The 13,803-nt window shown below is 50.5% G+C and overlaps 1 protein-coding gene across 1 annotated transcript; it reads left to right on the forward strand.

The window, feature by feature from the left end:
* Positions 1-429: 429 nt before the first annotated feature.
* nrps14 (PKS-NRPS hybrid synthetase psoA) lies at positions 430-12,626 on the forward strand (the record flags this gene model as incomplete). Its single annotated transcript, XM_056613627.1, has 5 exons — positions 430-6,805; positions 6,959-7,276; positions 7,333-7,370; positions 7,425-8,031; positions 8,101-12,626. The coding sequence occupies 5 exons, from the start codon at positions 430-432 to the stop codon at positions 12,624-12,626; spliced, it is 11,865 nt and encodes a 3,954-aa protein (XP_056478668.1).
* Positions 12,627-13,803: the final 1,177 nt, after the last annotated feature.

Below are 13,803 nucleotides of genomic sequence, written 5' to 3' on the forward strand. Positions count from 1 at the left end.
GAGTCGGCCACCTTTCTCATTTTGATGATCAGTGCTTCGGTGGTTTTTTAGCTTCGCTGACAGCCGGCCAACAGTGGAAGCTCGTGTGAAGGGATTCGCCGGAATCGGCGGTCTCAGGATTTAATCCCGGGTAGGGTATCGGCTTCCCCTCTTGCTGCTCTTTCAGCAAAGGGGACTATGCTTTTTGCCACCAGAAGGTCTCCGGATTCTGACTACTAACCTTAGCTCGTTGGCAGCCTCTGCTTCGGCGATGTGCCGTGGGGGCCGGTATCAATTTGACCGAGTTACTGCATGAGATTGACCTATTTGACGATATACAAGCTAAGGTAGCTGTCAGATATCAGAATATGATCAGAACACTCATTGTGCTCTCTATTCAAAACTTTCTCGCTGGCAATTTCAGAGTTATAGACCAAAACATAGACCGATATGAGTGGAGGGAATGAGCCCATCGCCATCATTGGCGCCGCCTGTCGATTTCCCGGCGGTGCCAACTCTCCATCCAAGCTATGGGATCTGTTGCACCACCCTCGTGATCTCTCTCGAAAGCCCCCTACAACTCGCTTCAATGGGGATGGCTTCTATCATCCCAATCCGGAGCACCATACGACAACCAATGTCACTAAGTCTTACTTCCTGGAAGAAGACCACCGACTGTTCGATGCAACCTTCTTCAACACCACTCCAAAAGAAGCGGAGGCAATCGACCCCCAGCAAAGGCTTCTACTAGAAACTGTATTTGAGGCCATGGAGTCTGCTGGTTTGACTCTGAAAGGAATGGAAGGGAGCCAGACGTCTGTCTACGTGGGGCTGATGTGCAATGACTTCCATGATATTCAAGTCCGCGATCCTGATTATCTCCCACAATATATTGCCACCGGTGCCTCTCGGGCAATCATCTCGAACCGCGTCTCTTACTTCTTTGACTGGAACGGGCCATCCATGACGATCGACACGGCATGCTCGTCTAGCTTGGTGGCGATTCATCAGGCTGTTCAAAGCCTCCGGTCTGGCGAGAGTAAAACGGCCTGTGCCGCTGGTGCCAACCTGCTTCTCAGCCCTGAGAACTACCAGGCAGAGTCAAATCTGCACATGCTTTCTCCGTCTGGATGGTCCCAGATGTGGGATGCCAACGCCGATGGATACGCTCGGGGAGAAGGTATTGCGGCTGTGTTTCTAAAGACCTTATCCAGTGCGTTGGCCGATGGGGATCCTATCGAAGGGATCATCCGGGAAACCGGCGTGAATTCGGATGGCCGTACTCGAGGCATCACTATGCCGAGTAATGAGGCTCAGCTGAGCTTGATTCGCGCCACGTACGCAAAAGCTGGGCTGGATCCCCTCCAACCAGAGCAGAGATGCCAGTACTTCGAAGCCCACGGCACAGGCACCCCTGCAGGGGACCCCCTGGAAGCATCAGCCATCAGCCGAGCATTTTTCAACGAGCAGAGTGTGGACCAAGGCAAGCTATTGGTTGGGTCTATCAAGACCGTGATAGGCCACACGGAGGGGGCCGCTGGAGTGGCGGGAGTGCTGAAAGCTATGCTGGCCATGCAAAATGGCATTGTTCCTCCCAACCAGCATTTCAAGTCACTGAATCCAGACATAAAACCTTGGTATTCACACTTGGAAATACCAACAGCGCCGCGTAAATGGCCTGTGACAGCGTCTGGTATACCCCGACGAGCAAGCATCAATTCCTTCGGCTTTGGCGGCACCAACAGCCATGTTATCCTTGAGCATTATGACCCGACTATTCATGCCCAAGCCGTACCTGACAAAATGCTTGAGAAAGAAGTGATCACGAATACGGTTAGCAGCGAGAATCCATATCCGATCTTACCACTAGTCCTGTCTGCTCAGACCGAACAATCTCTCCTGAGTACGATTCATGCATATTCAGAGTACCTGAAGACAAACGACTTAGTGGATTTGGACGGTCTTTCTCGGGTATTGCTTGAACGTCGTACCGTTTTTCCTGTCCGGGTTGCCTTCTCGCCGGGTTCCCAGAAGGATATACTCGCACAGATGGATGCTGCCATTGAACGTGGACGTGACTCTGGCACACGCCTGAAAATCCTGGACCCCGAGACTGGACCTCGTATTCTGGGCGTTTTCACCGGCCAGGGTGCGCAATGGGCCGCCATGGGCCGCGTTTTGATTCTGCAATCGGTAGTCTTCCGAAAGACAATTGAAGACTTAGAACAACATCTGTCTGAAATACCGCACCCACCTTCTTGGTCTTTGAAGAAAGAGCTGATGGCCTCTTCGAAAACCTCGCGCCTGGAAGAAGCGGCATTATCCCAGCCATTATGCACAGCGGTGCAGGTTGCAACGGTGAATCTTTTGCGTGCCGCAGGGGTTTCTTTTCATACCGTTGTAGGCCACTCTTCCGGTGAGATTGCAGCGGCTTATACAAGCGGGTGCATCACAGCCAATGAGGCTATTCGAATCGCTTATTACCGTGGTTATTTCGCCGGTCTTGCAACAGGACCTGATGGGCAAAAAGGCGGAATGCTGGCTGCTGGTTTGAGCTTGGAAGAAGCTCGGAACTTCTGCAATCGTCCGGAATTCAACGGTCACATTGTGGTAGCCGCGAGTAACTCGCCATCTAGCGTCACACTATCTGGAGACCTTGATGTTCTCCTGACAGCTAAGAATGCGATTGATGCTGAGGGCAAGTTTGCTCGGGCACTGAAGGTAGACACCGCGTACCACAGCCCGCACATGCAGCCTTGCTCCGAACCCTATCTTGAAGCCTTGACCACCACCCCGGTCCATCCACAGTCATCCAAGGCCGGTTGCGTGTGGCTTTCCAGCGTATACAGCGCCAATGGGCGGCCCAGAAAGGAGGAGCTCACGGGTACCTACTGGAGAGACAACATGATCAAACCAGTTCTGTTCTCCGAGGTTGTAAAGGCTGCTTATGAAAGGCGCGGTCCCTTTGATATTTGCATCGAGGTTGGACCCCACGCCACGCTCAAAGGACCTGCGACGCAAACTATCAAGGAGGCGTTTGGCAGCGCACGGCCTTACCAAGGAGCGCTGCAGCGGGGCAAAGACGATGTCGTTTCTTTTGGAAGTCTCTTGGGATTCTTGTGGACGCACCTTCCTGCTGGTACTATTGACTTCAAGGGCTTCGCAACGGCCATGAGGGGAAACGTCTCACAGTCCTGTCCCATGCCGGGGGATCTTCCTTCCTATCAGTGGGAGCACAATCAGATTCATTGGAGAGAGGGGCGCCTGTCGAGGCAATACCGCAGTCGTCCTCCGTTCCATGAACTTCTTGGTACCAGACTCCCTGGCGATGTCGAATTTGAACCTCGCTGGCGCAATATTCTTCGAGCGGATGAGGTACCGTGGCTTCGCAATCACCGCTTCCAAGGCCAGATTATTGTTCCAGCAGCTGCCTACTGTGTGATGGCAGTTAGTGCGGCACAATCCCTGAGCAAGGATATACCGATTCAGGCAATTGAGATCACTGATCTGGATATCGAGAATGCCATCACCCTTTCAGACGGTCCGCCTGGAGCCGAGGTGGTCTTCGATCTGCACCAAGTTGAGCCCAAGGAGAGCACCGACAAGAGTGTCATTCATGCAGAGTATGCCTGCTTTTCAGGACCTGCTGATGGTTCTGGGCCGATCAAGAAGATTTTCACTGGGAAGCTGTCTGTCTTCCTGGGCCAGTCACAGGACGTTGGTCTTCCAGCGAGGGGCAACATTCGTCCGATTCTTTACCCCATGGACGTTGACGACTTCTACGACCAAATGACAAGCATTGGTCTTAACTATACTGGATCATTCCGCGGTATTCAAGCTGCACAGCGTCGACTTCACAATTCTACCATCCGGATCGGCGCCCCGGAAGAGGGCAGTGGTGACTTTCTCATACACCCTATCACCCTGGATGTGTGTTTCCAGGCAATATTTGCTGCATATGCTTCACCAGACGATGGGTCTCTTCGAACATCGTTCCTTCCTCGGAAAATTGGCCGGATTGTGCTGTCTGTCTCTGAGTGTCAGGCCAATATTTCCTCTCAGTCGGGTGTCAATGTCGACGCCGTGGTCACTAACATTGTGACTGCCAATACTTTCCAAATGCCTGCAATCCATGGCGACCTACATATATTTAATGAGAAGACTGGACAGATGCAAGTCTTGATTGAAGATTTGTCAGTTAGCTCCTTTGCGCCTGGCTCCGAGAGTGACGATCGCCAGCTATTCCTCGAAGACCGTTGGGAACTGGATATTTTGAGCGGTCTCAGTGCCGGTCGCAGCGATCTTGGAATCTCCGGGGTCCAAGCATCTTTGGATGCGTGTGACCGTGTTGCTCATTTCTACCTTCGAGAGTTGACCAGGGAAGGCACCGTGCCACGTGTTGTGCCCGGATATGAAAACCTCGTGCGATTCGCGCAGAAACTCTCTTCTCAGGCCTCGGGTAACGATTCTGTTGGCAGCGTCGTATGGACCAGCGATACCGAAGATGATATTGCTGATCTTATCACGCAACATCCCGATAGTGATGATCTGAGATTGTGCAAAGTGATCGGAGAGAGACTCCCGGCTATTGTGAGCGGCGATGCGGCTCTGGCGGACGACCATATCGCAGACCTCTTTGACCAGTCCCTCCGGACAGGATCCACACTCGCACTGGCCTTTCGCCAACTCGGGTCAATAGCTAAGCAGATCGCTCATAAGCATCCGCGGATGTCAATCCTGGAGATTGGGGCGCATGCAGGACGGGTGACAAGCTACATCCTTCAAGAACTAGGCGATGCGTTTTCGAATTACACTGTCGCCCATACATCTACCGTATCGCCGCACTACTTGGCGCATGCACAGGGCGATCTACCTACTGGTATTTCGCAAAAGGATGTAAATTTGAACGATGACCTTGAATCCCAGGATTTCAAGGGCAGCTCATTCGACCTTATCATTGCGGTCAGCCTAACACCTCTGTCTCTTCCCCTTCGCGAATCCCTCTTGAAACTTCGGGGATTGCTGAAACCTGGTGGTTTTTCACTGTTCTATGAACCGACTGGAAATGGCATCCACTACCCGTTCATAATGTCTGCTCTTCCACAATGGTGGTCACTTGAAGATGCAGACCGGTCTGAAGCGAGAACGGGGTCACTGGTCGCCTGGGACCGATTACTTCGCCAAACGGGCTATTCCGGTGTTGATGCGGCTCTCAATGACGGCCCAGATCCCCGGATATCTCTTATTGTGTCTCAGGCTACAGATGAGGTTGTCAAATCTTTACGCAAGCCGCTTCAGTCACGGAAAGTATTCGGACCTTTCCCTGGAAGGCTTTTGATCCTTGGTGGGAAAACCTTGGTGACGTCCCAACTGATCAGTCAACTGGAGATGATTTTGGAGTCTTGGTTCCAAGGCGTTCTGGTCATTGATTCCCTTGAAGACTTGAAAGAGGAAACCTTGGCAGACGCTACCGCCGTATTGTCTTTAAAAGACCTCGACTTTCCTTTCATTAAGGACTTCAACAAGAAGTCTTATTCTAACCTTAAAATACTGTTCGAGCGTATACCTAGTGCTCTATGGATCTTGCAGGGACATCGTCAACACAATCCCTACCATGCTGCGTCACTTGGCCTCCTCCGAACCATTGCGGCGGAGGTCCCACAGCTACATCTTCAGTGCCTCGATGTTGAGCAGACCGACAACCTTGAACTGCATCTCGCAGAAAGCATACTTCGCTTGGTGATCATTCAAACAAAGAAGATTCGAAACGACAAAACACTTCTCTGGAACACCGAACAAGAATTAGTCTTGCAGCGGGGTCTTTTCTGGCTCCCTCGAATTGTGCCTGTGAGGGAGCTCAATGATCGTCTGAACTCTACCAAACGACTCCTGGAGAGAGACGTTGACTCGTCTTCCACTCAGGTGATCCTTTATAGGGCAACTCATGGCAGCGAAACAGCCAGGTTTACTGCTGTCCAGGGTCTCAAAAGAAACGCTTTCCTATCCCCTCCGCCCACGGACAGATCGTTGCACTTGAGTGAAAGTTCACATGTCGCAGTTCAAGTTTCGGAAGGAGTTTCTGTTTTCGTCGGACTCGGACGCGATTTGACGACTCACTCTGAGTATTTGACCTTCCTTCCTCAAAATGCCTCTCTCGTCACTATTCCCACTTCGTGGACGCAGCCCCTTCGCGAGGGGCTTTCTCCAAATCTTTCAACCGCGGGCCTCTTCCGATACCTAGTGGCTCGACGAGTGGTAGACTTGGCCTCGTCATCAGGCTCAACTGTTTTACATGGTCTGGACAATCTACTCGCTTCTACAGTTTGGGATAGATCACAGGTGAACGGGAAGCGCGTCGTCATTGCCACCGAAAGACCCGATGACAACTCCCTGCCGAAACACATTCCTCGGGTGTACCTTCACCCCCATGCGTCGAAGTTGATGCTTCGATCAAGTCTGCCTGGGGACACTAAAATGCTGATAGATATTTCTGTTGGTCAGAAGCTCCTTAAAAGGCTTAGAAATGTCCTGTCGCATGATAGTCTGGTTCTCACATCCGATGTCGTTTTCAGCGACCATGCCTCCTCACATGGTCTCAATCAACCAGGGGAATTGTGGAAGGATTTCCTTGTCGAGGGATCCGCCAACGCAGATCAAACTCTTTTAAGAGTGCGACCGAGCGAGCTACTACACGCGGCCCCTGATACATCTCGGCTGACAATCATCGATTGGACCAGTGTCGAGAAGCTATCCACGATCGTTCAACCACTAGATTCCACCAAGTTATTTTCCAACAACAAAACATACCTTCTTGTTGGACTGACAGGTGAATTGGGACAATTTCTCTGCAGATGGATGGTGAACAATGGTGCTCATCACATCGTTGTCTCCAGCAGGTGAGTTTCGCACGAAATTCCTTCATTTAGGAAATAGTTAATGGCATGTGGAGGGAGAAATAATCTGACACGCAAAATCACAGAAATCCTCAAAGGGGCACACGGTGGGAGGCCGAGCTCCGATCTATGGGGGGCTGACCTGCACATCGAGCCCTGCGATGTGACGATGAAACAGGATGTTGCTCGTCTCGTTCAGCAACTGCGAAGCACGCTGCCTCCGGTTGCTGGAGTGGTCAATGGAGCCATGATTATGCATGATCAGCCCTTCATAGACATGGACGAGGAAACCTTCCGCAAGGTACTGCGCCCGAAAGTCGATGGCTCCAAAAACCTTGATGAGGAATTTTGGGATACTCAGTTGGATTTCTTCATCATGACCTCGTCCACTGCCGCTGTTGTTGGTAGGTTCACCGTCTCTAGAAACAATGATGAGCCAATGGATAACGATATTTGATAGGAAATCCGGGACAAGCAAATTATGCAGCTGCAAACCAAGTATGTGACCCAAACCTCAGTCATTAATAGGCACTAAGAAGAGTTCTCCTTTAGTACATGGTCGGTCTTGCCGCTCAGCGCAAAGCGCGTGGTGTGGCTGGTTCCGTTGTCGACATCGGAATGATCATGGGCATAGGATACATTCGTCGCAGCGAGGGAAAGGCAACCTATGAACATTTCCTCGGCAAGCAAAACTTAATGCCAATTTCCGAACACGACATCCGCGACATATTCAGCGAAGCCATCCTTGGCGGCCACCCGATTACTGGCGACCGCTCTCAGATCATGACTGGTTTGGCTAAAATTGATCTTTCAGATAGCAGCAAGCGGCCCAGCTGGATCGCTAACCCACGTTTCTCTCACCATAACTTCCAATCGGAGCCACAAAAAGCGCAGGACAGCGGCTCAGAAGCATCCCCTAAGTCCAGACTCCGTGAAGCTGGCAATGTCCAAGATGCTTCGCTATTACTACAGAAAATGTTTGTTGCTGAATTGGCTGTAGTTCTACAGTTGCCGCCCGATAATGTCAATAAGTCTATGTCGCTGCTGGAAATGGGAGCAGACTCACTTGTGGCGGTTGAGATTCGATCCTGGGTCCTACGAGAAATTGGACAGGATGTGCCTGTCTTGAAACTGTTGGGAGGCGCAAGTGTCACAGACCGTAAGTATTCGTGTCTCAAAATGAGGCTCTTGGTAGTGACATACTTGATATTGACATCGGTGATTACAGTATGTGATGAGCTCGCAGTCGACGTTCTTGCAGACAATGCCACTGGCGACGATGAGCTGGTTGCCGAAAACCAGGAAAACAGTTTGGCTATTGGACAGAATCCACCGGACAACCTAAATGAAGCTGCCGTTCTTGCCGAGCACAAAACACACTTGGAATCGAATACCTCATCTGACGAGGGTTCTACGCCCGGAGATACTCAAATACAAACAACCCCTGCGACATCCGACAATGAGTCTACCACATCAAACAAACCAGTTTTGCCACCGTGGTTGCGTATCGATCCAATGTCTTACGGGCAATCTCGAATCTGGTTCCCTTCTATCTACCTCGAGGACAAGACCACATATAACTGCACTACCTCCTATCGCCTGAATGGGCTGTTAGATATTAGCAGACTCGAGATGGCACTTCGACAAGTCACCCAAAGGCATGAATCCTTCCGCACCTCATTCCACACAGACAGCTTCACCGGTGATGCCAATCAAGTAATTTTGAGAAAGAGCAAATTCAGGCTTCATATCCTGAACTCTACAAATGATGAGAGTGACGTTGAAAGAGAATTTCAGAAAATGCACGCCCACATCTACGACCTCGAGAATGGCGATACTTTCCGCGTCGTTCTCCTGGCTCATGCGCCTGACTACCACACGATTGTATTTGGATATCACCATATAATCATGGACGGCGTCAGTTGGCAACTCACTCTCCAAGATATCGAACGATGCTATGCGTCACCGACGGTGAAACATCCAAGTCCTCTACAATATTCGACATTCGCGGACAAGCAGCGACGTGCTGTTCAGAACGGTGCATATGCCAAGCAACTTCAGTATTGGAAATCACAATTCCAGGATCTACCAAGCATCCTGCCCTTGTTCGGCTTTGCGAAGACCACTTCTCGCAAGGCGATGACGAAATACGAGACCCTCGAGCTTGTGCAGCCGCTCGAGCCCGCACTTACGAATAGGGTGAGAGTGGCCAGCAAGAAAGCAAAGGTTACAACGTTGCATTTCTATCTCACTGCCTTCCAAGTTATGCTCCATCATTTCCTTGGCGTTGATGATCAGTGCATCGGTATCGTGGATGCAAACCGTAACGACTCAGAATTCATGCAGACAATCGGGTTTTTCTTGAATACTCTGCCATTGCGCGTCAAGCTTCAGAATGACCCCAGCTTCGAGGACATAGTTCAGCAAACTCGCACTACAGTCTATGCCGCACTTGGCAACTCAGATATCCCGATTGATCTCGTTCTGGACGAACTCGATATTCCCAGATCAAACACCTTGCCCCCGCTATTCCAGACAATCTTCAATTATCGAATGGGTGCCCTGAAGCAAAGCACTATTGGTGAAGTCGGCCTCGAATGGCACGATTATAAAGATGCACGGAATCCTTACGATATCACAGTCTCCGTCGATGAAAAGGCCGATGGCACTGGTGGTTTCTTGTCATTGAGCTTACTAGATTACTTATTTGACGTCGAGGGTGGAAACTTGCTCACCAAGGCATACGTCAATATTCTTGAGCAAGCTGCTTTGGATCCGAGCATGCGACTCACTGACTTTTCTCTGTTCCCTGAAGCTGAATCTCATCAGTCCGCGTCGCTGGGGATTGGCAACAAGATTGAAACGGCCTGGCCGGACACGCTGTCCAAAAGGATCAATCATCTGGTCGAAACTCAGCCCGATGAGCTTGCACTAAAAGACTCTTCTGAACGAGTCCTGACCTACCGTGCCATGGGTGACCGAGTCAATGCTATCGCCGCTGCACTCAGTACCCTTCCCTCCCTGAGGGTTGGGTCCCATATTGGCGTGTGCTGCCAGCCATCAGCGGATTTGATTTGCGCGCTTCTGGCAATCATGCGGCTCGGCGCTGTCTACGTGCCTCTTGATTCCAGTATGCCCGTAGAGCGTTTGGCATTGATTTGTGATGAGGCGAGCCTGCAGGCTCTTGTCCACGACAAGGAAACAGCCAGTACGGCGAAAATCCTCAGCCCCCAGGCTGGCCATATCGTCGACCTTACATTCCTACCGAGTCACACCGAAAAGAAGATTCCTGATCGCAGTGAAGCCGCATCAAACGCATTTATCATGTTCACAAGCGGCTCAACTGGCAAACCCAAAGGTGTTCAGTTGACACATGCTAACTATACGTCCCATGTTGTTGCAGCGTCCCAGCAAATGGGTCTGCAAAAAGAGACTGTCCTCCAGCAAAGCTCAGTCAGCTTTGATCTGTCGCTTGCTCAAATATTCTACTGTCTTGCCAACGGTGGGACTCTTGTTGTGACTGACAGCCAAAGAGATCCGGAGGCCTTGGCAGCGTTGATCCAGCGCGAGGGAGTGACCTTCACCTTCTGTGTACCTTCTGAATATTCGATTTTACTCCGATATGGCCGAGAGACTCTGACATCTTGCAAGTCTTGGCGTATTGCTCTCTCAAGCGGCGAGGGGTTCCCAGTCAGTCTCAAGGAGAAGTTCCGTGACCTCCGACTCAACACACTAAAAGTCTTGAATGCTTACGGGCCAACTGAAGGGTCTATCGTTGCAACCATGTGTGAGGTTGACTACAAGGCTATCAATGATGAGAGAGTTCCAATCGGTCGCACACTCAACAACTATGCCGTTTATATAGTGGATGATGCTGCAAAGCCAGTACCAGTCGGTTTTCCTGGTGAACTTGTTCTTGGTGGGCCTGGCATCAGTCCTGGATACTGGCGCAACCCAGATTTTACAAAGCAGAAGTTCATACGGGACACAATCTCAGGGTCTGAAAAGGCCGTCGATGGCTGGAAGACCCTTTATCGTACGGGAGACAAAGCCCGCATGCTCGGAGACGGATCATTGGTCTACCTGGGGAGAATGGAAGGAGACCTGCAGGTCAAGATCCGAGGAGTGCGCGTCGAATTGGAAGAGATCGAAAACGCAATTCTCAACAGTGCGCACGGCATGCTCTCTGATGCTGCAGTCGTCCTCAGAGGAGAAACGGAGAATTTTTTGGCCGCATTCGTTGTTTTCGCAGATGGCTGTGAACCCAAGGACAACTCAACAGAATATCTTCGATCATTGCGCTCGACGCTCCCTCTTCCCTTGTTCATGAAGCCCGCCATTATAAAGAACCTGGTTAAGCTTCCAATCACGGCTTCAGGAAAGCTTGATCGTCGCGCGTTAAGCACTGTTCCTTTGGGTGACATCCCTGACCCAGAGTCTACTGCATTATTGAGCGCTACCGAACGCCAACTGAGCGACATTTGGCAGATTCTGCTGGCAGACGTCGGTGAATCGTTAAGTATTGAAAAATCATCTGACTTCTTCTCTGTCGGCGGAAATTCTCTCCTCTTGCTCAAGATGCAAGCCGAGATCCGCGATCGTTTCTCTATTGAACTTTCCCTGCCTGAGCTCTTCCAGAACAACACACTCGAGGGTCTTGCTGCCCGTATCAATGCAACCAGTACTGGCAATTCCTATCAAATTGACTGGGAGGCTGAAACAGCTGTTTCTTCCGAGATCACATCCGTCAAGCCCGTATCGCGCCCAGCAAAGCCCCTCGCTAAGTCAAAAACCGTTCTTCTGACTGGAGCCACTGGGTTCCTGGGCCGTGCCTTGTGCCATCAGCTGGTCGATTGCCCGGAAATTCAAAGGATTGAATGTCTGGCAGTGAGAAACCCCACAGCAGCCCGCGCGCAGTCGAAGAAGATCTTCTTCCATAAAGGCGATCTCACTCTGCCTTTCCTGGGACTCTCCGAGACTGAAGCAAACGATATCTTCGCATCGGCTGATGTCATCATCCACAATGGTGCCGATGTATCCTTCATGAAGTCTTACCACTCGCTTCGCCAGCCAAACGTCGAATCCACCAAGGAACTCGTCCGCCTTGCAGCCAAGCATCGAACCCCCTTCCATTTCATCTCCACATCTGGCGTTGCCCATCTAAGTGGCAAGGACTCGTATCCCGAAATCTCCGTCGCAGCTTATCAGCCCCCACCCGATGGAACAGATGGCTATGTGGCTTCCAAGTGGGCTAGTGAGCGATTCCTGGAGCGCGTTGCTTTCCAGACCGGAATGCCTGTGTGGATTCACCGACCGACGAGCGTGACAGGTGCCAATACTCCGTCCATGGACATTGTGCACACCGTGCTGCGCTTCTCCCGCATCCTGAAGAGCGTACCAGAGCTCCCAGGTTGGTGTGGATACTTTGATTTTGTACACGTTGACTCCGTCGCTCGAACAGTACTCGATGCTATACTGGCTGGAACAGCTGTCAACACCAATGAGCCTGTTTATGTCCACCACTGCGGAGAGACTGTTATTCCTGTCCAGGACGCTCGTACCTACCTGGAAGAGGAGCTTGGGGAGACTGTTACCGCACGGTCAACGGCAGACTGGATTGCTGCAGCCTCTGCTGAGGGAATGGAGCAGTTAGTCGTAGCTTTCATGAAGATGTTTGCAGACGGAACGGCGCATTCCCTTGTTCTGCCTCGGCTGGTCAAAGGGGGTCTGGAGGCTTTGAGGGTTGACGTGTGATGAAGGGATAAGGGGATGAAGATCACACTAGAGGTGGACAAGTTACCGGGATTTAGTCACAATGCATACTTCATTCTTTCAATTAAATTGCTATTTCGTAATTATGAAAAGTTAACCATTCACAATGGATATTCCTTTCCAGATCCGGCTGCTATTTGAGCTTTGAGAACCTCCGGTATATCATGGTTATACCGTGAATAGGCTGTATTTAGCGTATTAACACAGAATCCACCCTCGATATTGAAATCTGCTCTATAATCTAACAGTAATCGAACAACTTCTGCATCACTCAGTAGGTTTTTTTTTATAGAAACCTTATTATTTGGTATAATGGTTGTTGAGGTTTCACGATAAGGCACCGAATTGATGCCTCATTCCCAACCTCTGTCGGCATGCCTGTCCAGGGAAACTCGAGGCACTGAGCGTGATATGCGCTTCACCGACATTATATTCTACATCCAGGGGATCTTCATGGAAGAACACCGATCGAGATCGATTATGAGGGATTTACTACTGTGAGGGGCTTGCCGCCCGTTCAGGGATAAATACCCCCAGAATGTATGTAGACAGTTCAACACGATACAGTCAAGTTCAAGTTCTGTCAATTCCATCAAGTTCGATTTGTCTGCCCTTATTCAATATTCAGTGCTTCATAGTATCCAATCTCAACAGACAAATCGACCTTAATGAAATTGACAGAACTTGAACTTGACTGTATCGTGTTGAACTGTCTACATACATTCTGGGGGTATTTATCCCTGAACGGGCGGCAAGCCCCTGACAGTAGTAAACCCCTATTATCGGTCTCAATCGGAATTCTTCCATGAAGATCCCCTGAATTTAGAATATAATGCGGCACAAGAGCGTTTGCTCGCACAAGAGCGTTTGCTCGCACAAGAGCGTTTGCTCGCACAAGAGCGTTTGAAGCGCATATCAAGCTCAGTGCCCCGGGTTTCCCTGAACAGGCATGCCGACAGAGGTTGGGAATGAGGCATCAATTCGGTGCCTTATCCTGGAACCTCAACATTGTCTAGCAGGCCCTCATTCTATATTCAGTGCTTCGTCGTACCCAATCTCAACAATCTCAACAATTGTGTGGTACTGCAAGGCTTACAGAGAAAATGTATAGACTTCCGCTCGTGAAAATGATATGTTCTATTCGGGACTGTTGCGTGAG

This window comes from Penicillium argentinense (genome assembly GCF_028826775.1).
Source record: "Penicillium argentinense strain IBT 30761 chromosome Unknown utg000002l_segment0_segment0, whole genome shotgun sequence".
Lineage (NCBI taxonomy): Eukaryota > Fungi > Ascomycota > Eurotiomycetes > Eurotiales > Aspergillaceae > Penicillium > Penicillium argentinense.